This window comes from Podarcis vaucheri (assembly GCF_965113315.1).
Source record: "Podarcis vaucheri genome assembly, chromosome: 12".
Taxonomy (NCBI): Eukaryota; Metazoa; Chordata; class Lepidosauria; order Squamata; family Lacertidae; genus Podarcis; species Podarcis vaucheri.
In genome coordinates, this window is record NC_138750.1 from 15,992,146 (window position 1) to 16,017,837 (window position 25,692).

The 25,692-nt window shown below is 41.9% G+C and overlaps 1 protein-coding gene across 3 annotated transcripts in view; it reads right to left on the reverse strand.

Annotated features, from left to right (window-relative positions):
• FYCO1 (FYVE and coiled-coil domain autophagy adaptor 1) overlaps positions 1-25,168 on the reverse strand; it is a 62,059-nt gene extending 36,891 nt beyond the window's left edge. For 2 of the 3 annotated variants that reach the window (XM_082192959.1, XM_082192957.1), the window contains exons 1-7: positions 25,074-25,168; positions 20,470-20,635; positions 18,571-18,677; positions 17,405-17,530; positions 9,589-9,695; positions 7,195-7,338; positions 297-390 (exon numbers count right to left, since the gene is read on the reverse strand). In XM_082192959.1, the coding sequence (XP_082049085.1) occupies positions 297-390; positions 7,195-7,338; positions 9,589-9,695; positions 17,405-17,530; positions 18,571-18,677; positions 20,470-20,524 (633 nt within the window). In that variant the 5' untranslated portion in view covers positions 20,525-20,635; positions 25,074-25,168. Of the gene's footprint in view, positions 1-296; positions 391-7,194; positions 7,339-9,588; positions 9,696-17,404; positions 17,531-18,570; positions 18,678-20,469; positions 20,636-20,795; positions 21,067-25,073 lie in introns of all 3 variants that reach the window. The other variant, XM_082192958.1, reaches the window with a different exon arrangement.
• Positions 25,169-25,692: the final 524 nt, after the last annotated feature.

Consider the following 25,692-nt stretch of genomic DNA (forward strand, 5'->3'; position numbering starts at 1 on the left):
TGGGATAATCAGTTTGAAGTTTTTAGGGATGTATAGGACATTAAAGGAACTAAGATTTAAGTAACTGACAAGAAAAAATAACTGAAACCATAAACTTGTTCATGCCTATAAAAATAAATTTGATTATTTGTTAATGTTAACAACTGTCTGGACTCCGTGTGTACCTAAGAGAAATGGGTTGGTGGCAGCGAAGAGGCAATCACAGTGGTGGCACAGGGATCAATAGACCATCAAACGTCCGGGGACCCTGTGTGATCGCCACAGTTGCACATGTAGTCATTTGTCAATATAATTACCTGCAAATAGCTGCTCACCAAACTACTCATGCTTGAAGTGCGGCTTGGAGGCCTCCACTGGTAAGCTGAGGAGCCAAATGAAGGCAATGTTCTCCTGCAAATGGAAGAGGGTTTTAATTATTTTAGAAAGTAAGAAACCACCACTGCCATCATGCACATATTTTGAACAGCTTCCGCCCTGAAATTATCTACTAAAAGCACATCCCTCCGTTTGCTCTGGCTTGGCATTATTACCCCCCGTTACAATGTGAGGTGCTGCTTTCTGCCTAGCAGCACTATACATGGACTTTCTTCCCCTCTGTTCCAGCAAAACAAGAGAACTTCCTGGACTACACCATCAAAGCATCAAATTTGTACATACAATAATGGAACAGAGAGGAACTGACCCTCAAATTCTACAAAAGCTGAGCCTGAATGCTCTTCAGAAGCAGGGCAATAATTTGCATTTGTGCTGCTGGTTCCAAACTGCTGGGGAAATCAGAGTTTACATGATAATTTATTCTATTTTTGTGATGAGGTTTTAAATCGAAGTCCTTGGTGTATAGGGGCATAGAAACTGAGGGTAGATACTGATAAGGGTTCATCCCAAAGGTGCAGATTCCTTTGTGATCGACTATTTGGAGGCCTTGTGCCAATGGTGGGTGGAAATGTACAAAAGGTAGGCAGGGCAACTGATGTGACTCTTACAGCAGGCTACATTCTGGCTAAGTATAAGTCAGCAGTTTCTATACACACGCTCTGCCATCCAGGAAAGCAAAAGGCATTACTGCAGTTCAAGGGCACAGTCCAGCCAGGCAAAAGCACTTGAGGAGGGAAGAGAGCAGGGCCAGTGATTACTGTGGCCTGGAGAGGGACCAAGGGCTGAACTGAGTGGCCTGGAGAGTCACATTCAACCTGCAGACCAGATGTTCCCATCCCTGATATAGGTAAATAAAATGCAATGTGTTGTATGTGGGGCTGCTTTGAAGACATCTTGGAAACTGCAGCTGCTGCACAATTCAGCAGCCAGGGCTTTTCCAGTGGTGGCTCCCCATTTATGGAATGCTTTCTCAGCAAGGCATGCCTAGAGTCATCATTCTCTGCTTTGGGGCACCATGCAAAAACATTCTTGGTCTTCCAGGCTTTTGCATCTTAATTTCCTGTTTTTCTTTTAGGGGGGTTAAGTTGGATCTGCTCTTTTTAAAAAAAATATTATTTGAATCTTGTTTTTCCACTTTTTATTTTTTTTTTATAATAATTTTTATTACATTTTTCCAAATTACAAAAAGAACAGAAAGAAAAAGCAGAATAGAAGAAAAAAAGGAAAAAGAACAGAAAATCACATCCATTTCAACAGCTTATTTCAAATTTCCATTGGACTTCCCCACATCTCCCGCATAATGCATTCTTGATAATAAAGTCATCAGCAAATTATACCCTTATTTCGTGTGTTTCTTTATATTTTCAGTTGCAATTTAAGTTTAGATCTCTTATTCTCCATTTACTCTAAAAATATCATTTTTACCCATTTAAACTTTGATTCTTTCACAAATGTTAGCAATTTCATAGATAATTAAATTTCATTGCTGGGGCTAACGTTCCAAATCATACGACGTCTTATGTTTCATACAGCTTATAATACTTTTGCAAATAATCTTTAAATTTTTTCCAGTCCTCCTCCATTGCCTCTTCTCCCAGGTCTCGGATTCTTGCAGTCATCTCGGCCAGTTCCATGTAGTTCATCAATTGCGTCTGCCACTCCTCCAGTGTGGGCAAATCTTGGGTCTTCCAATGCTTGGCGATAAGAATTCTTGCTGCAGTTGTAGCATACATAAAAAAAGTTCTATCCTTTTTTAACACCTTCTGGCCGACAATGCCCAGAAGGAAGGCCTCTGGTTTCTTGGGAAAGGTGTACTTAAACACCTTTTTTAACTCGTTATAGATCATTTCCCAAAAGGCCTTCAATCTTGGACAAGTCCACCAGAGGTGAAAGAATGTCCCTTCAGCCTCCTTGCATTTCCAACATTTATTATCAGACAAATGGTATATCTTAGCAAGCTTGACTGGGGTCATGTACCACCTGTATACCATTTTCATAATGTTTTCTTTCAAGGCATTACATGCCGTAAACTTCATACCGGTGGTCCATAACCTTTCCCAGTCCTCAGACATAATATTGTAACCAATGTCTTGAGCCCATTTTATCATGGCTGATTTAACTGTCTCATCCTGAGTGTTCCATTTAAGCAGCAAGTTGTACATTCTCGATATTACCTTGGTCTTTGGTTCTAACAACTCTGTCTCAAGTTTCGATTTTTCCACCTGGAATCCTATTTTTTTATCTAGCTTAAAAACCTCATTAATTTGGGCATAATGTAGCCAATTTTGCACCTTATCCTTTAATTTTTCAAAGCTCTGCAACCTCCAATTACCTCCAATGTTTTCTATTATTTCCCAATATTTCGGCCAATATGCCTCCATATTGGATGTTTTCCGAGCTTTGGCCTCTATTGGTGAAATCCACCTCGGGGTTTTACTTTCCAATAAGTCTTTGTATTTTTTCCAGACCATAAATATTGCTTTTCTGACAATATGGTTTTTAAACATTCCATGTGTTTTCCCCTTGTCATACCACAAATACGCATGCCAACCTAACGAATTATTAAAGCCTTCCAGATCTAGGACATCAGTATTTTCCAATAAAATCCAATCTTTCATCCAGCAGAAGGCCGCAGCTTCATAGTATAACCTTAAGTCCGGCAGGGCAAACCCCCCTCTCTCCTTTGCATCAGTTAGTATTTTAAACTTTATTCGGGGCTTTTTGCCCTGCCAGACAAATTTAGAAATGTCCTTCTGCCACTTTCCGAAACAATCCACTCTGTCCACAATCTGCAAGGCCTGGAACAAAAACAACATTTTTGGCAAAACGTTCATTTTTATAGCTGCAATTCGGCCTAACAAGGATAGTTTCAATCTTGACCAAATTTCTAAATCTTTTTTGACTTCTGACCAACATTTTTCATAGTTATCTTTAAATAGATTCAAATTCTTAGAAGACAGATTGACCCCCAGGTATTTCACTTTTTTAACAATGTTTAGTTCTGTTTCCTTCTGAAACCCCTCTGTTTCAATAACCGTCAAGTTTTTCCCTAACACCTTAGTTTTTTGTTTGTTCAGCTTAAAACCCGCCACCCGACCAAATTTCTGAATCAATTCCAAAACTCTTTTTGTACTAGGTTCTGGCTCCTGTAATGTTAAAACCAAGTCATCTGCAAATGCTTTCAGTTTATATTGTTTCGCTCCGACCCGTATTCCTTGTACCTGCCGATCCTCCCTTATCATATTCAGCAAAACCTCCAGGACTGAAATAAACAACAGAGGGGATAGGGGGCACCCCTGGCGTGTTCCTTTTTCAATATGAAGTTCTTCTGTCACCACATTGTTCACTATCAACTTAGCTTTTTGTTCTGAATAGATTGCCTCTATTCCATTCTCAAACCCCCTTCCCACTCCCATCCCTTCCAAGTTTTTCTTCATAAATTTCCAAGAAATGTTGTCAAAGGCCTTCTCCGCATCAATAAAAATTAACACTGCTTTGGTGTTAATATTTGTTTGTAAAAGTTCCAGAATATCGATAATGTTCCTGGTATTATCATACAAATGTCTACCTGGGAGAAAGCCTGCTTGGTCCTTATGGATTACTTCATTTAGTACTTTTTTAAATCTGTTAGCCAAAACATCCGCAAATATTTTGTAATCCACGTTTAGGAGTGAGATGGGGCGGTAGTTCTTGAGTTGAGTCTTTTCAGTTTCCACTTTAGGTATCAGTGTGATGAATGCTTCTTTCCACGTATCTGGTGCCCTCCCTCCCCCCATAATCTGGTTGCAAACCTCCATTAATGGTTGTATCAAATAGTCTTTTAAAATCCTGTAATACTTGGAGGTGAGTCCATCAGGGCCCGGAGATTTGCCTAGTTGCATATTCTGAATGGCATCCTCGATTTCCTGTTGTGTTATTTTACAATTCAAGATTGATCTCTTCTCTTGAGATAATTTTGGTAGGCCGTTATCTTTCAAGAATTGTTCTATCTCAGTTGCTTCCTCGGATTCTTGTGTGTACAGTTTTTTAAAGTATTTCTGGAAACACCTTCTAATTTCTCCCGGTTTCTGAATGTTTTTCCCTTCAACTTCTAAGTTGGTGACATAATTTAATTTTTGTCTCTTTTTCAACTGCCAAGCGAGCAGTTTCCCACATTTGTTCGCAGATTCAAAAGATCTTTGTTTCATTTGTTTGATTTTCCATTCCACTTCTTGGTTAATCAATTTCGCATATTGTGACTGGTGAAATTTGATTTCTCTTAAAGTCTCTTTTGATTTTGGATTCACTCTTAATTTTTTCTCTCCATCACTTATCTTCTCCAATATCTTGTCTTTTTTACTATTCCAAAGTTTTTTCTTGATTGTATTCTGTTGTATCAGAAACCCTCTCATAACAGCTTTGCTTGCATCCCAGATAATTCTTTTTTCCACCGAGGTATTCAAGTTAATTTCAAAGTAATCCTTTAAAGTTTTTTGGGCCTTCTTTACGATCTCTTGATCTCTTAACAGGTTGTCATTCATTTTCCATCTGAAGGAATCGGCAGTAGTAAATCTCATTTCCATTTTCAAAGCGTTATGGTCGGAGCAAGTCTTTGGGCAGATTTCTATTTTTGTAGTCTTAGGTGCCAGCCCTCTAGTTGCCCAGATTTGGTCGATTCTTGTCCATGACAGGTGGGCCTCAGAAAAGAAAGTTCCTTCTTTACCTAGGGGGTTTCTCGTCCTCCATAAATCAATTAGGTCCATATTGTCAGTTAGTTCAAAGAAAGTTTTTGGTAGTCTTCCATCTTTAGTCAGATTCTGATTCTGTGACTTATCCATCAAAGTAGAGACGACCCCATTCATATCTCCCATCATAATGATGTTGGAATAGTCCAGATAGTCCAGTAGTGTCTCATGCAGCTTCTTATAAAATTCTGATTTCCCCTCATTTGGTGCATAGATTCCTAATATCAAAACTTTTTCTCCTTGGGTCGAAATTTCAATAGCCAGGATTCTTCCTTGTTCATCTTTAAACAAAAATTTTGGTGATAAATTCTCTTTGACGTAAATCACCACGCCTCTCTTCTTGACTCTATCTGATGAAATAAATTCTTGGCCTAATCTTTTATTTGTTAACACCTTCCTGTGTGACCTGGTCACATGGGTTTCTTGCAAGCAAATTATATCCAAATTCTCTTTCTTTAGAATATGGAAGATCCTTTTGCGTTTTTCTGGGGAATTCGCGCCGTTAATGTTCCAACTATACAGCTGCAGAGACATCCTGTGTCAATCTGTTGTTACTCTTGTTGGGTGTCTTCTTTTTTGTCCAAATCCGAGGGTGGTAACTCTTTTCCTAACTCTGGTGGTGGCCAAATAGCTGCCGCTCCTTTCTGCAAGTCTTCTCCGTGGTCGTGTAGGAACTTCTGGCTATCCTCTTTCGTTTTGATTTTTATCTTCTTTCCTTTATATTTGAATGAGAGGCCTTGTGGGAACTCCCACCTGTAAGGTATTCCGTTACCTCTCAAAAGTCCAGCTAGGTCAGTGTAGTTAGATCTTAGATCCAGTAATTGTTTAGGAATATCCAGTAATTGTTTTTCCACTTTTTAAATGTTAATAATGATGTTGGTGATGATGCTGTTCCAACTTGCAGGACAATGCAATTCATAGTACTTCAATTATACCCCAGTTACACAGACCTATTTACAATGCTTATGAATTATGCTTATGAATTATGGCCATACACTGCAAATGGCAACGAAGAGGGACATGTTATCTTTTCCACTGGATAAAATAAATTAACATCAGCATAATGAAGCTTGAACAGATTTGCTATCTATTAATAAAAGGGGGAAATGATGGGGGAAATGTGTTGTGACCTTTCTTTCCATTAAGAGGAACTTATTCACTGCCCAGGAGGCCCCTGAGAATTAATGCAGCTTTTATTCAATTGTCGCGTGTCAGATGACATGAGCAGAAGATGCTATCTTGCGGCAAGAGCTGGATGCGACACACCAAGTTGTATAAATTCATAACCATGATTAAAAAGAGTGTCGTTGCTAATTTAGTCATTAGGTCTAGAAGCAAATCTATTTTCTGCTGACCTTCTGGTGGTCTCATCTGACATGACACGTCAGAAGGACTTCATAGAACATTGATGGAGAGTCAGGGTGATCAGTATAATAACCAAAGTGAAGTTTCATCTGACCCACAATTCAAATACTGAAGTTTTAATATATTCTAAAGTCTTCAAATGTTTTATTAAAGCTGTCAGGTGGCAATGGTGGTTGCTCGTGAGTAACCAGGCAGGACTCTGTCTTTTACAGGTTTTATTTTGGTGCAAAACTATTTACAGTGCATAACCACAAGTTCATGTCTGCCTCAATCTCTAGCAGAATCCGGGAGTGGTCCCTTCTGGGTCCTCCCCCAACATAAGAACTTAGTCACCCCCAGCCGTTTCCTTACTTCTTTGCGTTTCGCCCCTCTGCGCAAGGTGGGCAGCGGAAGGGGCGTGTTTCCCTCCTGGCCGGCTTGGCCAGGAGCGGTGCTGAGGCTCCCCGCAGCATCCTCTAGCCCTTTCTCCTCCTTTACCCTGGAGGTGTGGCTTTCCCCACCCTCAGACTGATGAGGGGGTGGCGCTGGGGCTCCCAGCAGCATCCTCTGGTCCCTTCCCCTCTTCCTCACTGGAGGGGTGGCTTTCCCCACCGCAGGAAGAGGAACTGCTTCGCAAGATTTTCGGCGGTTCCCTGTATCCCAACGACCCCCTGCCTCCCTTCCCTGTTCCAATGGCAGTCCCCTGACAAAAGCATACAAATTATAGAAATTAACAGCTGGTTTGTATTACCTGGCAAACGTGGGCCATGCCGAGTCTAAGTCATAGCCTCTAGACACCAGATCAAACTGAACCTCTGTGAGTTCGTAGAGGTGACCAACAATATCAGAACTCATTTTTGAATTCAGGAAGGGACTTCTTGCATAGTACCAGTCACTAAAGAAACAAAGATTGCAGTAAGTAAGCAAAAAGCTCATATCGATAATCGTCAACAAGTTGCAAGAGAATATCAGGACTACTGCATTGTTGATTATGTATTTCCCCAAAATGCTGCGTGGTTCCATTGTCATCACAGCTGTTCTACCACAAATGAAAGAGCTGCTCCACAGGGAATCCTTGCATAAGTCCACAGCATACAATTCTACAAAACGAGTTGAAATGAAGTCCCAGTGAAAAGGATGGAGGAGATTTCAGGTGAAATCCTAACTTCTCCCTCCACTCTGTGGAGCAGAGGGGCCACGAGTGCATCCATAACCCTTGCACTCATGGCAGAAGGGGCAGGGGCAGTATGATCGGTCCTGGATCGCACAACAGCAATGAGACTGCCTCAGGACCAACAGATCCTGGCCTGGCTCAACCCCACCCCATCCTTGGAATGTTGTGTTTTGGGCCTTTCTATTGGCTCCCACCAGCGAGTCACCCTCCTGCACACTGGAAGCTGGCAGGAGATCAACCAAGCCAGGACCCATCACAGGCTTAATGGAAGACATTTAGATTGTATGCAGCACACTTGCTTGCACACCCCACATATTTCACACATCCTGTTCACTTCATTCCCCTGGCTGACATTTAGGGTACGCAGAGACAGTCTTTTCCCCTTGCATCCCGCAACAATATTTGAGACATATCAATATTCTTTTCAGGATTGACCTCTTTAGTTACTAGGGGCTATAAAAATGTTACCGCAACAGATGTTTTAAAGGACATTTCACTGTTGCAAAGTAACAATAAATGTGTCCAAGATCAGCTCTTTAAAACTAGATGCAAATTTTACTCCCCCCACCCATTAAGAAATACCTCCCCAACGACATGCTGACACCAAAAAAGATGCCCCAGTCTGTGCAATACGAAAACAACTAACAACTCTCAGTCAATTAACTGGCTAGTTAGGGTCATCAATTTAAACTGGGAAGCACATTAAAAAACAAACAATTTGTTAACTGGTCTTAAAGTCACTTATAAGATGGTGCCCACTTGCTGCAATACATCACCAAAAAAGGGACACCCCTTTTAGTGTGAAAGTATTGTTCTCTTTGCAAATTAAATAAATTAATCAGTTGAGTGAAGCTCAGATTTTTTTAAAGCAGGAGACAGTTCTATAATGGATTGTGTCATGAGGTTTGTTTACTTTTGCAAGTTGTGATGATGGCCAGCAGCTTAAATAGCTCTAAAGGGTGGGGGGTAGACAAATTCATGAAGGTCTAAGCTATCAATGCCAATTTGTCATGAACCCTGGACTAGAAAGGGGGTCAGATCCAGAAGGGCTTGTGTTATGTTAGAGACAATTTCATCTAGTTCGCGATGGCTTCATTGTGCACCTGACGTAATAGGTGTTGGCTTCTGTGGTGTTTGCCCTCCTAGGTGTGTGACATCACGCTGGGTTCATAAGGAAAGGGCTAACTAATTGTAAAATGACAAACCAATGGGAACCCAAGGGGAGGAGTTAGCGTTAAGAGTTAGGGTGGTTGAGAAGACAGTCTGGAGTTAGAAGAGACAGAGTGGACAAGACTGTGGGTTGGGCTAGTCTGATGTGAGAGAGTGAGAGAATCTGTTAAGAGGAGTCAGTCAAACAGTTGAGATAATCAGTCAGAAGGTATTAGGAAGGTATAGGCCGGTAAAGAAACTAAAGTTAAGATACTGACAGGAATATTATTTGAGAAACCATAAACTTGTTAATATTTATAAAATAAACTTGTTTATTTGGTTCACTTTTAACAACTGTCTGGACTCAGTGTGTACCCGAAAGTAACGGGTTGATGGCAGCGGGGAAGCGAGCACAGTGGTGGCACAGGGATCAATAGACCGTTAAACGTCTGGGGACCCTGTGTGATCGCCACAGCCTCCAAAGTTTGTAGCATCTTAAAAAGACTTTATGTCCTTTTCTAAAGCAGGCATTCAGAGGAATAAGTCATTCTCACATTTGTAATCACTGCTACAATAAAACGCATAACCAAATGATTTTCTCAAAAGTCCCTGGCCACCGGCCAATTAAAACCACACACTTGGTGGTTCCTGTTAATGGTTCACCACTTCCCATTCCCACCGTTGCAATTCCCATTTCCTCTTTTCACCTTCTCGGTTTTCTTAGCAGAATGCAAAGCTACTAACAGAGACAGTTGTTATAAAACCACTGTACCATTTGGTAGACATCCTATAAATGTTGAACAAAACAACAGCAACATTTACCTTGTTACTTTGGTATTCATAAAACACTGCTGCAAAGTGTCTGCAAGCCTTTGGTGTACTAAGGAGTAACGGAGAAATGCCCTGCCCTTACCAAGGGATGTTCTCAGCTGGGGGTGGAAAAGACAATCACAGAAAAAAGTGATTATTAGGACATAATGATCAGTAATACAAATAAAAATTCATTTGTACCCCACCCTCCCCGGCAGGAGCCCAGCTCAGAGCAGCTAACATCATATACATAACACAATATGCATAAAAACAAGCAATCAATCAATTAAAAATGCATCCCAAAATTAATTCAAATAAATTAAAGTTAAAGTTAAAACTGGACAAATGACAATCCTCAGGTTAAAATTGCAAGTGGTTAATATTCGCCAGGACCAACTGTTTCCACTGATATTATAAGGACCTGTGAGTGGGCTGGGAAACCTCCTTTGCACTTGTTCTTCTACAAAGAGAAAATGAGTCAGGCTGAACCCTGACCAAAGGCCTGGTGGAACAGCTCCGTCTTGCAGGCCCTGCGGAAGGATGTCAAAACTTGCATGGCCCTGGTCTCTTGTGAGAGAGCGTTACACCAGGCCGGGGCCACATTCTACCCAGCAAGTGTTTAGCATTAAAAACCAGAAGTCAGCAAAGTAATCTCTAGTCTTACATTGATAGGGCTGGAGTTGTTAGACAATCACAAACCTTACACTAGGTCCTTATTTTTTTTGCAAGCAAGTGGGGAGATTGCCTGAAGTCTAGGCCACATCAACATTGTCAAAACCTAACTGAGAAGAGAAAGCACTGGGGTCTCAAATGAAAATTCAGCCTTCAGCCTTCCCAGAATATTGAAAAGGTTCTCTCTCACCTCCCCCTGTAATTTCATTCTTGGAGAAGATGGATGAAAATATTATCTGTAGAAATCATAGTACTTTCACACTTCACCATTCTCCACATGGATCATGTCTAAGCACTTTTGCATTTTACTCAAGAAGGTCAGGGGAAACATTAGTCATATCCCACACCAATTTCCATGCAGTTCTCCCTTTGCCATTGAAGTGGGAATTTCTAGTGAAGCTGGGGGTGGTTTTCAAGAGCTATTGGGCCAGATTCAACTAAACAGCCATGGGAGCAGGAGCCAGCACAAAGAGTCCAACTAGTGCAGAGGGAGCCACCACAGAAAAGGCCCATTCTTGTGTTATGGCCCTTTGGACATCTCACGGAGGAGGCAAACAGTGAAGGGCCTCAGATGATTATCACAGAATTTGGGTTGGTTCATTTTGGGAGAGGTGGTCTTTGAAGTATTGGAAACGTGCATTTTACAAATTTTGCTGCATTAAATGTGCATCCTGTAGTTGACCTCCTTCATAATGTTTTATTTTGAAATCTTAAGATAAAATTTTAGTTTCCTGTTAATTATGTTGCTCTGAATGTATATTTTATATTTGACTTTCTTCAGTAGTGTTCTATTCTGGATTGTTTTATTTGATGTTTGAAAGTGTTGTAAACCAGTCTGAGTTTTTTTCCTTAAAAATATAAAGTAGTATAGAAATGAAATCAATAATAATAATAATAATAATAATAATAATAATAGATTCTTCTAAATACTATGCTTCCCTAGCTCATTATGTTTAACCCTTCTCAACTTGGTTTCACCATGATATTCATCTATTGGACATTGCAACTCCTGTTTGTATACATGAAATCAAAGATTTACTAGCAGACTTAGTAAACATATCTCAAACCCCTTTAGAAGCATCCTCTTAACTAATCTAATCTATCAATTAACTGCAAGCGGCTGTGGGTGACTCTCCATAGACTTGCCACTTATTCTTGCTATCCTTCTCAAAAGGCAAAGATGGAGGAACTTTTAAGCTGAAACAAAAGAGTAGACTAGCTCTCAAAAAACCAAAGATAATGGCCACTGGTCCCATCACCTCCTGGCAAATAGAAGGGGAAGAAATGGAGGCAGTGAGAGATTTTACTTTTTTGGGCTCCATGATCACTGCAGATGGTGACAGCAGTCACGAAATTAAATGACGCCTGCTCCTTGGGAGAAAGGCGATCGCAAACCTAGACAGCATCTTAAAAAGCAGACATCACCTTGCCAACAAAGGTCCGTATAGTTAAAGCCATGGTTTTCCCAGCAGTGATGTATGGAAGTGAGAGCTGGACCATAAAGAAGGCTGATTGCCGAAGAATTGATGCTTTTGAATTATGGTGCTGGAGGAGACTCTTGAGAGTCCCATGGACTGCAAGAAGATCAAACGTATCCATTCTTAAGGAAATCAGCCCTGAGTGCTCATTGGAAGGACAGATCGTGAAGTTGAAGCTCCAGTACTTTGGCCACCTCATGAGAAGAGAAGACTCCCTGGAAAAGACCCTGAAGTTGGAAAAGATGGAGGGCACAAGGAGAAGGGGATGACAGAGGATGAGATGGTTGGACAGTGTTTTCGAAGCTACAAACATGAGTCTGACCAAAGTGTGGGAGGCAGTGGAAGATAGGAGAGCCTGGTGTGCTCTGGTCCATGGGGTCACGAAGAGTCGGACACGACTAAACGACAACAAGCTCTGGTAGGCTTCAAGCCTGAAGAACAGAATAGAAATCTACTAACTAATATGGGTTGGGTGTATAATGCCACCTACAGGCCTAAGCACTGAGTTTGGAAAAAATCTTGCCTAAATGAAGGTGGGAAGCTGTCAATAAGAATATGGAGAAAGTAAAGCACTGCAGGAGACTGAATGGATGGTTCAAGGCAGATAATTCTCCTTCAATAAGGAAAAAAGAAAGAGCAGGGAAATTCATGAAAGCGTGCTCTACCAAGGGCAGCCACTGCCAACCTTCTGCCCTCCAGATGTTTTGGACAGCAGAATCCTGGAATAGATTAATAATCTTTTGTTCTTCATTTAAACTGTAACATCACTATCCCTTGAACTACAATTTGGGGGTCCTCCTCTGTTCCCTCAGCCAATAAAGCGAGATGAGTGCCACAACCCCAGAATCAGTCACAACTGGACCTAATGGCCAGGGGTCCCTTTACCTTTACCTCTGTTAATGAAACTGCTGTAATGTCCCATTCATTGCAATGTCCTTGCTACCTATTGCCAGGTAAGCCTGCTGGGGGGAGATAAGGACAGTCAGCTGTCCTTGAGAAGAGTCAAGCCCAGTAACTTCTATTTCTCCCCAAATGCTTCTGCCAGTGGTTCTCTGGGGCCCAGCACTGCATTGCAAATGGGCACTTTGTTGGGGGGCAAGACCGAGAGCAATTTGGAGGAAAAGAGAAACCTGCAGCAGTCCAGCCTTAGGCTTCAGCACCGGGGCTTTAAAGGTTATTGAAAAAGCAGGGCCACACACATCAACATTGCTGGGTGGAAGATACCTTGCCAAAGGCCTCCATCAAATCTGATGCCAGGCCAGAAGACCTTGTTTAAGACCTCGTAATATTTTTTAACATCATTTATATTATATTACTCCCTAAGCAATTACTATCCTGTTGTTATTGTGGAAAATGAGGAGCTAATACAGGAGCTAGTTAGAATACTAGATTTAAACCCTTCCTGTAGGAGTTTTGGTGTAAATCATTCTGATGGTGCCCAATGGTTCGAGGCAGAGTGCTGCTTTGTGAAAAGGGCACTAAGATTTGCTACAGGGCATCCAGATGACGTTATCCTCCCCCTAGTCGTTTTCAGCTCAAAGAAGAATATAAGGCATTGCTGTTTTGCTCAAAACTGTCACAGTTAACTTTACTCGGAGTCACTGCTTCTAAATGCTTATCTCAAGAATGTTTCAAGAAACTTTTGGCAGCTGGTTTCAGAAGCTCTGTGCTCTTGATCTCAAGCTCCAAACCATGATATTTTGGCACAGGTCTGGGAGGGACATTTTAGACCCATCTTTATGGCCCCAGATGGACTTGCATCTGATGCTGTGCTTGCAGGCATACCAAAGTGGAACCTTGTTAGTATAAAGAGAAGTTATTTCTATAAGCAAATCAGCTTACGACTGGGAAGACTCCTGGGATATATTGTAGCCCTGTGGAGCTTATTAAACTAAATCACCATTATTGGCTGCCCTTTTTGCTACAAACAAAGCTCTGGGATGATTTCTTCTAGTTAGGAGAATGCAACAATAGTACCCATCTTCAGAAATGGCCAAGTCAATGATCCAGGAAACTTTACATCCATTATCTTGTTATCTATTACGGGACACCATATACTAGGTACGATGAACTCATTTTTTTGAGTTCAAGAATCTACTCGCTGACTCTCAAGAGGCATTTAGAAAGAACAGCTCAATTCAATATAATTATTTTGGGTTTTCTCATCACACTGAAAAATATGCAGGGGTCCTTTTTACTGTCTTTATGGATCAAAAGGAAGCTTCCGAGTTCCGTCTCGGGTTAAGCTATGGCAGAACCTGGACAACATTCCTGCTGATGATAAAAGACTTTTCTATCTCATGAAGGTTTGCACAGTAAGTCTTTTACAGATTAGATGTTGCAATCACGGACAGCTCACCCAGGATATCCTCATGTCAAAGGGAGTTAAGCAAGGCTTCTTAATCTGTTCTTAAATGAACTTGAAAATGTCTTAAATGACCAAAACCAAGCAATAGGAAAGCTTGTATTCTACTTTATACCAATGCTGCTGTTATTCTTTCCACTCCAGACCCGGGATAAGGCAGCTATTGTCTTAAGTTTTCATCTTATTGCAAGCTCCATTGCCCAAAGATCAGCTAGACAATAAAAGATTTTAGTATTTTAAAAGAAGTTTTCGCAGTGTAGTTGGGTGTTAAACCACTAAATTATAGAATAGATTAAAATTTCCACTATTTGGGGGTGGTATTCTTGGGCTACACATAACACCCTTGCTTCTTAGGAAGCTTCACTCAGTCATTCTACTACATTGTTTCTTTTACACCAAAGGGGGTCAGAATATTCCTGAAGCTATTCATTGTCAGTTCTCATATAGCAGCTGCGTAAAGGAGCTGAGAAGGGAGTGTCATCAAATTGAAAATTCAACCAAGCTATTTTTTCTTGTGCTTCTTTACATATACCTAGTTATATTATTAGAAGCAGGGCAGTGCCCTTTTGAGAGCTTGGTTAGCAGTCTTAAAGCTTTGGCTTAAGATCTTTAAGATGGTAGCAGGGCTGCCTAAGTATTTACCTGAGGATAGCCACTGTAGACAAAGTCTGTTGCCTCAAAAAGCTTGTTGCACTGAACTGCGAAACCCTATTCCCTTCTTCAAATGGGATTTGATTCTGCATTAGCCCCAGTAAATAAAAGCCTCTGGGATGTTTCCTTACAACACCTTTTGGCTCACACATGCTACGCCACTGTCTTATGATGCTCCTTTTCAATTGCTGCTTACTTTAAGGATCTGTATGTAGCCATTGGCCTTTTACTCTGGCAAGATTCAAAGTGCTGCCATCTCAAATGCTGTGCAGTAGATCTGCTGGTGTTCCCCTCTCCTAAGACAGATGGATTCTGTGTAATGTTTATTTATGTTCTATAATTTCTGTGCTAGAGCTCGTCAGCAAATGTCCGACTTGCTCGCCAAACGACGAGGAAGGTCATCTTAATTTTATGTTGAATATCTGCTGAGAGAGAAAATCTCATGGGCGTCATTGATAGGGGCCAAATTTATATTGGTGGCAATAAGAATAAGGGGACAATTGAGCACCTGAAACTGAAACAATGATATCCAGGACCTTACCTGAGGTTATTTGTTAATTTGCACATAACTGAGCTGTTACACTGTTAGGGCAGGGACTCCTCCTGTGGTATTTTGTAGAGCACCAAGCACACAGATAGCACTATACAAATATTAAGTACCTCCCCCCCCAGTATGTTGACTGTCAGTTGCACCCCTCCATTTTTGCAAACCCTGAAGCTTCCCTAGAACCAATTGCCCTTTATTATTTGGAGACATTTACTTTTGAACCAAGGACTACAGTGAACACTTCTAAAGAAATGCTCTTCAGTTTGTGTTAATTCTGTTTGAAAGGGCGGGAAAATTCCAACCATTATTATTGACTTAAGGAAGCTCATTATGAGTCGGGATGGGGAACCACAAACCCTGGCACCTGATGCAAGTTCAGTGCAGGTGGGAGTGCAATAGCAGGATCCAGCCCATCAAAATATATGAGGAAGAAAGACATACAACCCATTGTGTTTCTGTAGCTTGCAAGAAGTGAGCAACAAGGGCTGGCTGCCATGTGATCATCTGCTCATTAGAGCACTTCTTAACATCTTTGGGCACATGCTCAGAAGGACAAATGTGGAAGGGGGAGATACCACTGTCAGGACTGATCACATGAGGAAAATGAATCTATCATGTGACTTGGCCCTTCTTGGCCTGCAGTCTGAATGAAGGTCAGGAATCTAAAGGGGAGAGGGGTGAAGATACATTTGTTGCACACTATCAAAATGTAGACCATATTTACATTTAAATATATATGTTGATATAAGTCCTTGTCATTTTCCCAACTCAAAAGTTGTCAGCCCATATGATTTTATTAACAGCTATGAAAGATATATTGGTGAGATTCGAAACCAGGAAGATCAAGTATTTTCGAAAGACTGGAGTAAATCTGTAATTTATTTAAAAGACCACCGTAAACAGTTAAAATCTTTGGCAGGGACGTAAAGACACTTGTAATGTGGAATTTAATTTTATGGTAATTATGGTTATATAATAAATAGATAGAAGGGACACGGGTGGCGCTGTGGGTTAAACCACAGAGCCTAGGGCTTGCCGATCAGAAGGTCGGCGGTTCAAATGCCCGTAACGGGGTGAGCTCCCGTTGCTCAGTCCCTGCTCTTGCCCACCTAGCAGTTCAAAAGCACGTCAAAGTGCAAGGAGATAAATAGGTACTGCTCCGGTGGGAAGGTAAACGGCATTTCCGCGCGCTGCTCTGGTTCGCCAGAAGCAGCTTAGTCATGCTGGCCACATGACCCGGAAGTTGTACGCTGGCTCCCTTGGCCAATAAAGCGAGATGAGCGTCGCAACCCCAGAGTCGGTCATGACTGGACCTAATGGTCAGGGGTCCCTTTACCTTTACCTTAATAGGTAAAGGTAAAGGTACCCCTGCCCGAACGGGCCAGTCTTGACAGACTCTGGGGTTTGTGCGCCCATCTCACATCTATTGGCCGGGGGCCAGCGCTGTCCAGAGACACTTCCGGGTCACGTGGCCAGCGTGACAAAGCTGCATCTGGCGAGCCAGCGCAGCACACGGAACGCCGTTTACCTTCCCGCTGGTAAGCGGTACCTATTTATCTACTTGCACCCGGGGGTGCTTTCGAACTGCTAGGTTGGCAGGCGCTGGGACCGAACGACGGGAGCGCACCCCACCGCGGGGATTCGAACTGCCGACCTTTCGATCGGCAAGCCCTAGGCGCTGAGGCTTTAACCCACAGCGCCACCCGCGTCCCTACCTTAATAGGTAGGTAAGGGTAAAAGATGCAGTAAATTTAATCTTAAAGATGGAACCCATGGAGGGAGGGAAGGAGGTCTAAGGGTTCGAAAGAACTCTGTATCTTAATGTTGGAGATCATTTTGTTTTATATGTATAAAATATTTTCAAAAATTCAATAAAAATTATATATATAAAAGAGAGATGTAGTAGCCCTAGAGCACCATACCACAAGTACTGAAATATCCTGTGCAAAAGGACGGATCTTCAGGAATTGGTGGAAGGCTTCATATTAGGGAGCCTAGATAGCAGGACCACTGGCATCTACAGCTTCCGCTCCAGCATCACCCATCCAAGTTAGAGTGGCCTGTGAGAACGTTATGCTGCATGGCCCCAATGACAGATCCATGCACCTCACTTACTTCTGAAATAGATTTCACAAAGCGTATTCCATCATTGGCTCCTTTAACCTTTGCCAGACAGTCGCAGAAATAATCCCAGTAGTCTTTCCGATTGCCCAGTAAGCTGGACTTTTCTTTCTGGTCAAACTTTGGAAGAGAAAAGGGGAAAGGGTAACTTCAAACGGATGATTTGCCAAAACATCACTTGCTCTCTTTGTAACCATTCAAAGAAAAGTGAAGCGTGTTCCCACCAATAACCGCTGGGATTTCTGAACAGACCTAAAAGCCACTGGATGAATTAACATAGGCTAACACTGCCAATATGAAACATATGTTTATAAATACAGTGGTACCTCGGGTTAAGTACTTTATTCATTCCAGAGGTCTGTTCGTAACCTGAAACTGTTCTTAACCTGAAGCACCACTTTAGCTAATGGGGCCTCCCGCTGCCACCGCGCCACCGGAGCATGATTCCTGTTCTCATCCTGAAGCAAAGTTCTTAACCCGAGGTACTATTTCTGGGTTAGCGGAGTCTGTAACCTGAAGCGTATTTAACCTGAGGTACCACTGTACTATGGAAACAGACAGTGCAACAAAGCTGTTAGACCTAAAAATGGTTATCCCAGATTCAGCAACTAGTAAAATTAGCACACTGACCAAACTACATGTCATTCTCCTGACTTGAACATCATGGGCAAGCATCATGAACTGGTTTTAGTTGAACAAGCGTAAGATGTTCATTTGTGTCACAGAATTCAATGAAAGACAACACAAATTGAGTCTGCACCAGTTTGCACAGCCCCATTCTGGAGGGTTGCAGGTTTTGTTGGTCATTGCAGAATGCGAGAGAACCCAGGGAATTGTTTTTACATACTTATTCCTGTAGATTTTTCTGTTTTAATGAATGAGATTTAGAACACACAGCAACATGTACCGTTACGGTTCTAAGGCAAAAGGGTGCACTTTCAAAGACAAGTTACACAAAATTCCAATAATAATAATAATAATAATAATAATAATAATAATGCTCTTTGACCTTTTAACACATTTTAATATGTAGATTTTCCTTGGCCAGTTCCCTGGTTAACAACTCTTAATATGTATTCTGGTTATCAGCCTCTTCATTTAGCTACTTTAAGGGAAAGCTCTCAGGAAATAGTCCGCTTGTAAATGCTAACACTACTTACTTGCAAAAGGTATTCTAGCTTGTAGGAAAATTTGTGCAAACTGATAGAGTCATCTGTGATTGGTTCTCCTCCTTCTGTAAATTCTTTGTTCAGTTCTGTAACAGCATCTTTGGAGAAAAACACAAAGCACCATTTGTGAATTTAAACAGGAACAATGTGAATAACTGAAACGATAATCTCTTTTATGTCCATCAATATATTTTATGTTTCATACAGCGTCTTACACAGGGTCAAGAGTTCAGACGACATAAAATGCCACAAATGGAGGAAAAAATACATTGGTCAGGGCAATACTGGTGTGAACTTGGCAAGATTTGCAAGAGTTGCCTAATAAAGGTTCGGAGAAAGAAGTATTTAACCACAGCTCCTGGTTCAGATGACAAACAAAGCTGTAGCTAACCAAAAGCAGAAATTGACATTTCCAAAGTCCTTCCAGCCATGGGACAGGAGAAGTGAGTGAGGACACAAACCCAAGTTTCATTCTGGTTCATTCCCCTTGTGATAACTTACGATGTCCAAACACAGCCACTGATTTCACCTAGATCACATTGTACCTACATTTTAAGAAGTAACTTTCCCTATGCTCTGGTTTAAGGCTATAATGCTTGTCAGGGTTACTTCCAGATCCTAGCTCACAGAGGATCACGCTAGCCAGCGATCGTTAAATAAAAGTCTTTATTGAGTTACAGTCTCCATTCTCGAGCTGCTGCGTGCAACCCTACGTCTTATGCTTAGATCGGCGAAGCTCCGTCTGAGTCTCCGCCCCTTGCGCACCAACTTAATATCCTAGCCCTGCTCCACGTTTTCCGCCTGACAGTTCTCCTCTGGGTCCCTCTGCCCCCCTGGGTCTCTTCCTTCCGGGATTCTTCTGACGCTGACCCCCCTGACTCTCCTGTCTCCTTGCGCCGGGCTTTAGGACCTGGCTCCCTTTCCGGGCTGCCTACTGCGCCACCTTCCTGTGCATTTGAACTTGGCGCGCGCGCCCAACCTTCCACTTTCCGTCTAACCGTCACTTCGCTCCCCGATGAAGGTGTGGCCACTCCTGACTCGTGCCCTCCCTCCTGTTGCGACCTGCCAGCGCTTGATCCCTGGCGCTCTTCCTCTTTCCTACTCTCTGGCGGTGACGCTGGTCCCGATCTCCAACTGCTCCCCTCTGAGTCCCCTCTGGCTCTATCTTCCTGGGGTGTCCCCCTAGTCTCCCCCCTTGCCCTGGCCACTGGTGCTCCTTTTTGTGAATCTTCTGATTCACTGGAAAGACTCGGAGATCTCGGGTCGTCGTCATCACTCATCCTTTCTTCTGCCTCCTCCCCCTCGCTCTCTGTTTCCTCCCTTGCCCTCGCCTCTGCTCCTGAACCCCTGACAACGCTGAACAGGGAGCGTGAGAAGTTCCCATTGAAATGTTCCCTTCAGCAGGTCTGAAACGGGCCACCTGAGACATCATCGGCAGGGTTATTTGTTATTTCAGAGATGCATATCCTGTCTTTTGCACATGCCTCAAGGCAGTTAACAAAAATGGCAACGTTTTGGATACCACACACAGGCTGCTGAAACCTGAGCGCAGTAGCTCCCTGTGCAAATTGTCTCTACACTTTAAAAAAAAAAAACTAGGGTGGAAGAAATGGAGCATTTGTGGTAGCCTGGAGAAAACAGCCAATTTGAATGGCAAGCAATTTCACATGATTCTATGTTTTATTCTGCTTTTATCATTTACCCCGCTTCAATTGCTTTATGCTGCGTAGCTGTCTATAAATCAATTCATTCAACAACAACAATTATTGCCCTCTGTTTCTTGTAGCCTCTCTTCCAACACAACAACATTCCTGTCTCTCTTTCCCACAGAAGCACAAATTCACATCACGATACAACAAATGAGTCAATCACACCCAGACAGCATTTTACCCTGCAAATCCCGAATAATCCTCTGCAGCTGACTTTCTTCACCACTTCTGGCCATTGCTGAAAGCAAAGGTGCACCACTCGACTCCTCAGCCAGCTATGCAAAGAGGGCAAAATTTGTATGGTTGGTGGGCATTTGGTTAGCAGCAATTAGTTGTCTTTGCAGCATCTGCAAGGGAAGGGAAGAGAAAGATTTCGTATTTACAAATTCTGCTACAGGCAGCTATTATGGTATTTCTGATTTTTAAATCATGATTACTGCACTATACTTTTTAACATTTTTGTTGGTCTAATAAAGGTAGTGCCCTCATATGGATCATCAACAATACCTTTATTTTTTCTTATCAGTGGAACAATTTCCTTCCTTCTCTGTTCATTCAGTGGAAATCTAAATTGAGCCACTGCATAGAAGTGAACGTCAAAAGAGAAACAACTCATAGCTCATTCACTTTTAGATTCGATGGTAGTTTTCTGCATCCCACCCCATACTCCCTGGAATGTGCCTTTGATGTGTTCAAAGTGGTTGCATTTATAATGGAAAAAATGGGTTTTACAGGGGACTCCCAAAGTCAGTGATCCACCAGAGGTGAGGTTCATCACCTGCGACACAATCAAAAAGGCCACAGTAGTCAGGTGACTGCTCACATGGTGAGCAGTGGTAGTAGTCAGAAGTATGATAAGTCATGCAATGTTATAGCCACATCAGGAGCTGCCAGATTAAAATTAGAACTTTGCACTTTTTGTTTAAAACTATAAATCAATGCCAACAACTGTAAATATGTGTTTCAGACGATACAGACCACCATCCCAGCAACCACTAAGTTTAATAAATAATAAAATAAAAATACTGCCAGAGGCCATTGATTGTTTTGTTAAAATTTATGTACCACCCTATACCCTCAGATTTCAGGGCGGTTCACATTGATAAGAGATATGCAGTGCTTGAAACTCCCATTGTTCTAGGCACATTTTGCAACAGGGAATTTCATTAAGGCAAGCAGTTTCAGAGCTCTGGGCGCAGTACTACACCTAAGATTTCAGAGTAAAACTACAGAGTGGAAGGAAAGGACGACCCTTTTCTGCCTCCCCACTTCCAGCTAAAGACTGGAGAAGAGACCCTCTTAAGAATATTAGGGGGGGTGAGCAGGGGAAGGACAAGACCATGTGAAAAATGAACATAATATTTTAGCTGCATTCATTCATTTTCAGCTTTGTATTCTTGTTATAAAAAAATGTGCCTAGACAGTCTCTTGTTGCACCCATAAACTCGGTTTCAGCTGCAATTTAGCTCCTAGCTTTCATATCTCAGCTTCTAACACTGGAGCTAGGTGCTGTGTAACTGACCTTAGACAAAATAAAAAAATTCCTTCCAGTAGCACCTTAAAGACCAACTAAGTTAGTTCTTGGTATGAGCTTTCGTGTGCATGCACACTTCTTCAGATACTGACCTTAGACAAGTGGCAGATAGAAGAAACAACACCATCTGCCAGAAGCAAGGTTTAAATGCATCTCTCCCCCAACTCTTACTACAGAATCACAGTTACTCTTAAGATGGTGGGGGAGATGTGGGAGCACCCCACTTTAAAAAGGAGAGCACATGGGAAGGAGAGAGAAAGTGATTCACGTGCGCTCCTGGGGCTGCTGCCTGGAAGTCACTCGGGGCCACTGTTTCCCTCATTGCTTCAGGGCAGCAGCCCTGAGCGAGGAAAGGCCAATCTATTTATTTTGCAGCACCCAGCATAAACGTGGTACCTGTATTCATTGATGCATAGAGACTGCCTGACACTTCCCCTATGAAGTTTCTTGGGAAGTTCTCTGCTTTAGCCCTCCACTTGTAAAATGTGGTGACAGTAACCTACATCCAGCAAAGTTGTCATAAACCTAAATGCAATTAAAGACAATTAAGCAAAATGTAATTTTTAAAAAAAATCTAAATCATAAGCAGGCAGTGTAAGTAGCAGATTAAAACACAGCCTAGTTCATGAACAAAATAAATCTCAAAACCCCTTTCTTTAAGGCATATGGTTCACAGCTTGCTTGTATACAGAGGGGTAACACTGCCCTCAGAGTTTCACATCACACTATTTCAACCACAATATAGTAACTAGTTGAAACATGCTTGAAATGTAATTTTCAGATATGCTTCTGGTACTTTATCTTGCTGTGATCACTTTCCTCAGGAAAAAGAGCTTTGTTAAATTCTCAACCACTTCTTGGCTTCCTCCAAAATCACCAACAAAATGTGTTTTTATGGTATCTCTAGATGGGGATCTGACTCATTTTTACTGAAGGGTGCACCGTTTTTTAGTTTAAGGAGAGAATAAACTCCTGACTGTTAAACCTTTGACACATTAGCAACATTTTTATTCCATCCCCTCTGCTGAGAAATTGTCTTGAACCTAAAAAATGCACCCAACTGGGTCATCTCTTCTATACCACCATTAGCCCTGCTCACTTTTGAAGCCTGGGAAATGGGATGTTTCATCTGTAACAATGGAAAGCCTGAAACAGAGAGGAGCGATAACATCTTGAACCCAGCATCAAGACCTTATATGCACTGCTTAGATAGATAGGAATAAGGTCACTTTTGCATCTTCGGTATGTAGCAAAATTCAGCTAAATATAAAAGGCAGTTAGCTGGGGATTTTTGATTTTTTTTAAAAAAAAGAACGCAAACTGTATAGCAAACAGGTGATACAATTCCAGAAGGGAATTATTATACCTGTATTTCAGACGTGAATCATAAGAATGGTATACATGGAGTTATACAATAACTTCACTGTTTTGGCAGAGGCTAGCAACACCCTGTCATCTGGCAGAAACTAGGCCAGCAGGATTAGTAGGCCGCTGAATGTTTACATGTCAGCATTTTTAAAATCTAACAAGGTGGAACACATTTTTAGACTCACCAGCAGCTTCCCCCAAGTCCTTTCTAACAAATTAATTGCAAAAATCAAAGTTAACTCCCTTTGAAATGAAGAAATTTAAGTGGAAATAAACAAGTTGCTACTTTTTGGCACTTCTCCAAAGAGTAAATAATACAGTGACTAGGAGTTAAAAGTATACAGCTGCTAAGAAGCAGAATGACAGCGAGACAGAGTCAGTGTGATGTTATGGTTAGAGCACTGGAGCTGGACCAGAGCCAAATCCCCACTCAAGTTACGAAGCTAACCAGGTTGGGTTTATAGCCCCTGTCTCTCAGCTTAACCCTCCTCACAGGGTTATTGTTAAGAATAAAGGGAGGATCATATGCCCAAACTCCATGAACAAAAGGTAGAAGATAAGTGTAACAATAGTCAAATACACGGGGGAAGAAAGCAGAACTTTTGTTTCTGAAGTGGCTGTCTTCACGAAATTAATGTGCAACACAAACAGCTGGGAAGGAAATGAGATCGGGGTTGCTGAGACAGTGAGCGACGGGAGAAATCTTGTGGGAACAGTTGCCATTTGGGCCCTGTGAAGCTTAGAATCGTGGAATCGCAGAGTTGCAAGGGGATCCTGAGGGACATCTAGTCCACCCCCACCCCCTGCAATGGACGAATCTCGACTTAGCTTCTTGACGTACTTCTGAGTTAAGCACGTGCACAGGATCAACATGAAACCCAGCCAGATGGGCGGGGTATAAATAATAAAATTACTATTATTATTATTACGAAGCCCATTTTGTTTGCTGTTGTCGTTCCTCTACTGTTGATATATTACCATCCAGCCTGCGCTGAGGGGCAGTTCGGGAGAAGTGGACAGCCTTACTCGCTAATTATTATTTTTTGGACATTTCGGTTATCGCCCCAATTGTGGTTTGGGCCTGTTAGCCCACAACAGAAAGGGATGAGCAGCTGATTCTGGGTATTTTATATGCCTAGGGAGCAGCATGGGCAGGCTGCCAGAGAATGCTTTTCATTTGCATCTTCTCCTTTGCCCTGCCAAAAAAACAAAACAAACCAAAAAAAGCACCTCACCCTGCCCCACACTCTTTGTTTACTGTTTCCTATGACAGATCTGAACGAGACACGAAAAACACTTTATTTTCCCACCCCCCTCAGCTGCGCCTGTTACACAACCTACTGGATGCTCTCCCACGGGAGTTATAAATAAAAGGCATCGCATCCCCGACCCACTTTGGGAGAGTTAAAACACAATCGAAGTGATTTCATCGCTAATAAGATTGTGATTATTATTATTTCCACACACGCCCCAGGAACTCGAAGTGAAAGAAAAGGCAGTAAGGCAGATCAGCTGCTTTTAAGATTAAAAAACAAACAAATAAAAAGAGATGGCGTGAAATTATTGGATTATTATTTTTTTCCCCCTTTTCACTTCAGTTTATCAAAGTGACATCCTTTTCTCGCTAGGGGAGGAGAGAGGAGGCTGGGAAAAGAGCAGCAGCAGCAGCAACAAGTGGAAATAAAAAATAAAAAGTTTTTGGTTTTAAAGTTACCCTCACCACCCCACAAAAAAATAATAATATATACACTCTTGCCCAGCCTAGTGGGCCTGAGAGCCGCTTTCCTGACAAGGAAATACAAGGGCAGCCAAGGCTGCCTGGGCAAAGCGAGGGAAGGGGAGAGACGCACCGCCACCCTGTCAGAAAGAACAAAGTACGTTACCTCGAACGTAAGGCGGCCATGACATAGGGAGACGCTCCTTGGCGTTTTCCTACAACTCCCATGATTCCCCGGAGGCCTGCAAACTCCCATGATGCCTCTCGGCTGCCCTCCTGCTGTTGTTGTTGTTTTTAATTTAACCCTTTCACCGCATTCGCTGATGTTTATCTTTTTTATCTTTTTTAATTTTAATTTTCAATGCAAAATCACAACAAAAATTACAAGCATTGAGTCCGAAATAAAACTATACAAACGAGAAAGAAAGAAAAACACACAAAAAGCAGAAAAAGCACACATCTACAAATAAAACCGTATCTTCATTCTAATCTAGTCATTACATACATATACACATATTGACTTCCTTCCTTTGTTTTAAGACCTCAAAAATTTTACTGTTTCTAAATTGTTGTGTCTAATGTACATTACCTGTATCTTTATACTTTTTGCATCATTTTTCTTTTTCTTTAACCCTGCAAAGCATCATTCATTACACCCCTTCTGTGATGTATGTATGATGTTTCTGGGGGTGGTCTTGATCTACAGGATAGGAATTTCAAAAGTCTTTATAAGGCCTTGTGTGCCATTTTTCTGGGTTCCTCCTCTCTCCTGCGGATGAGGGGAG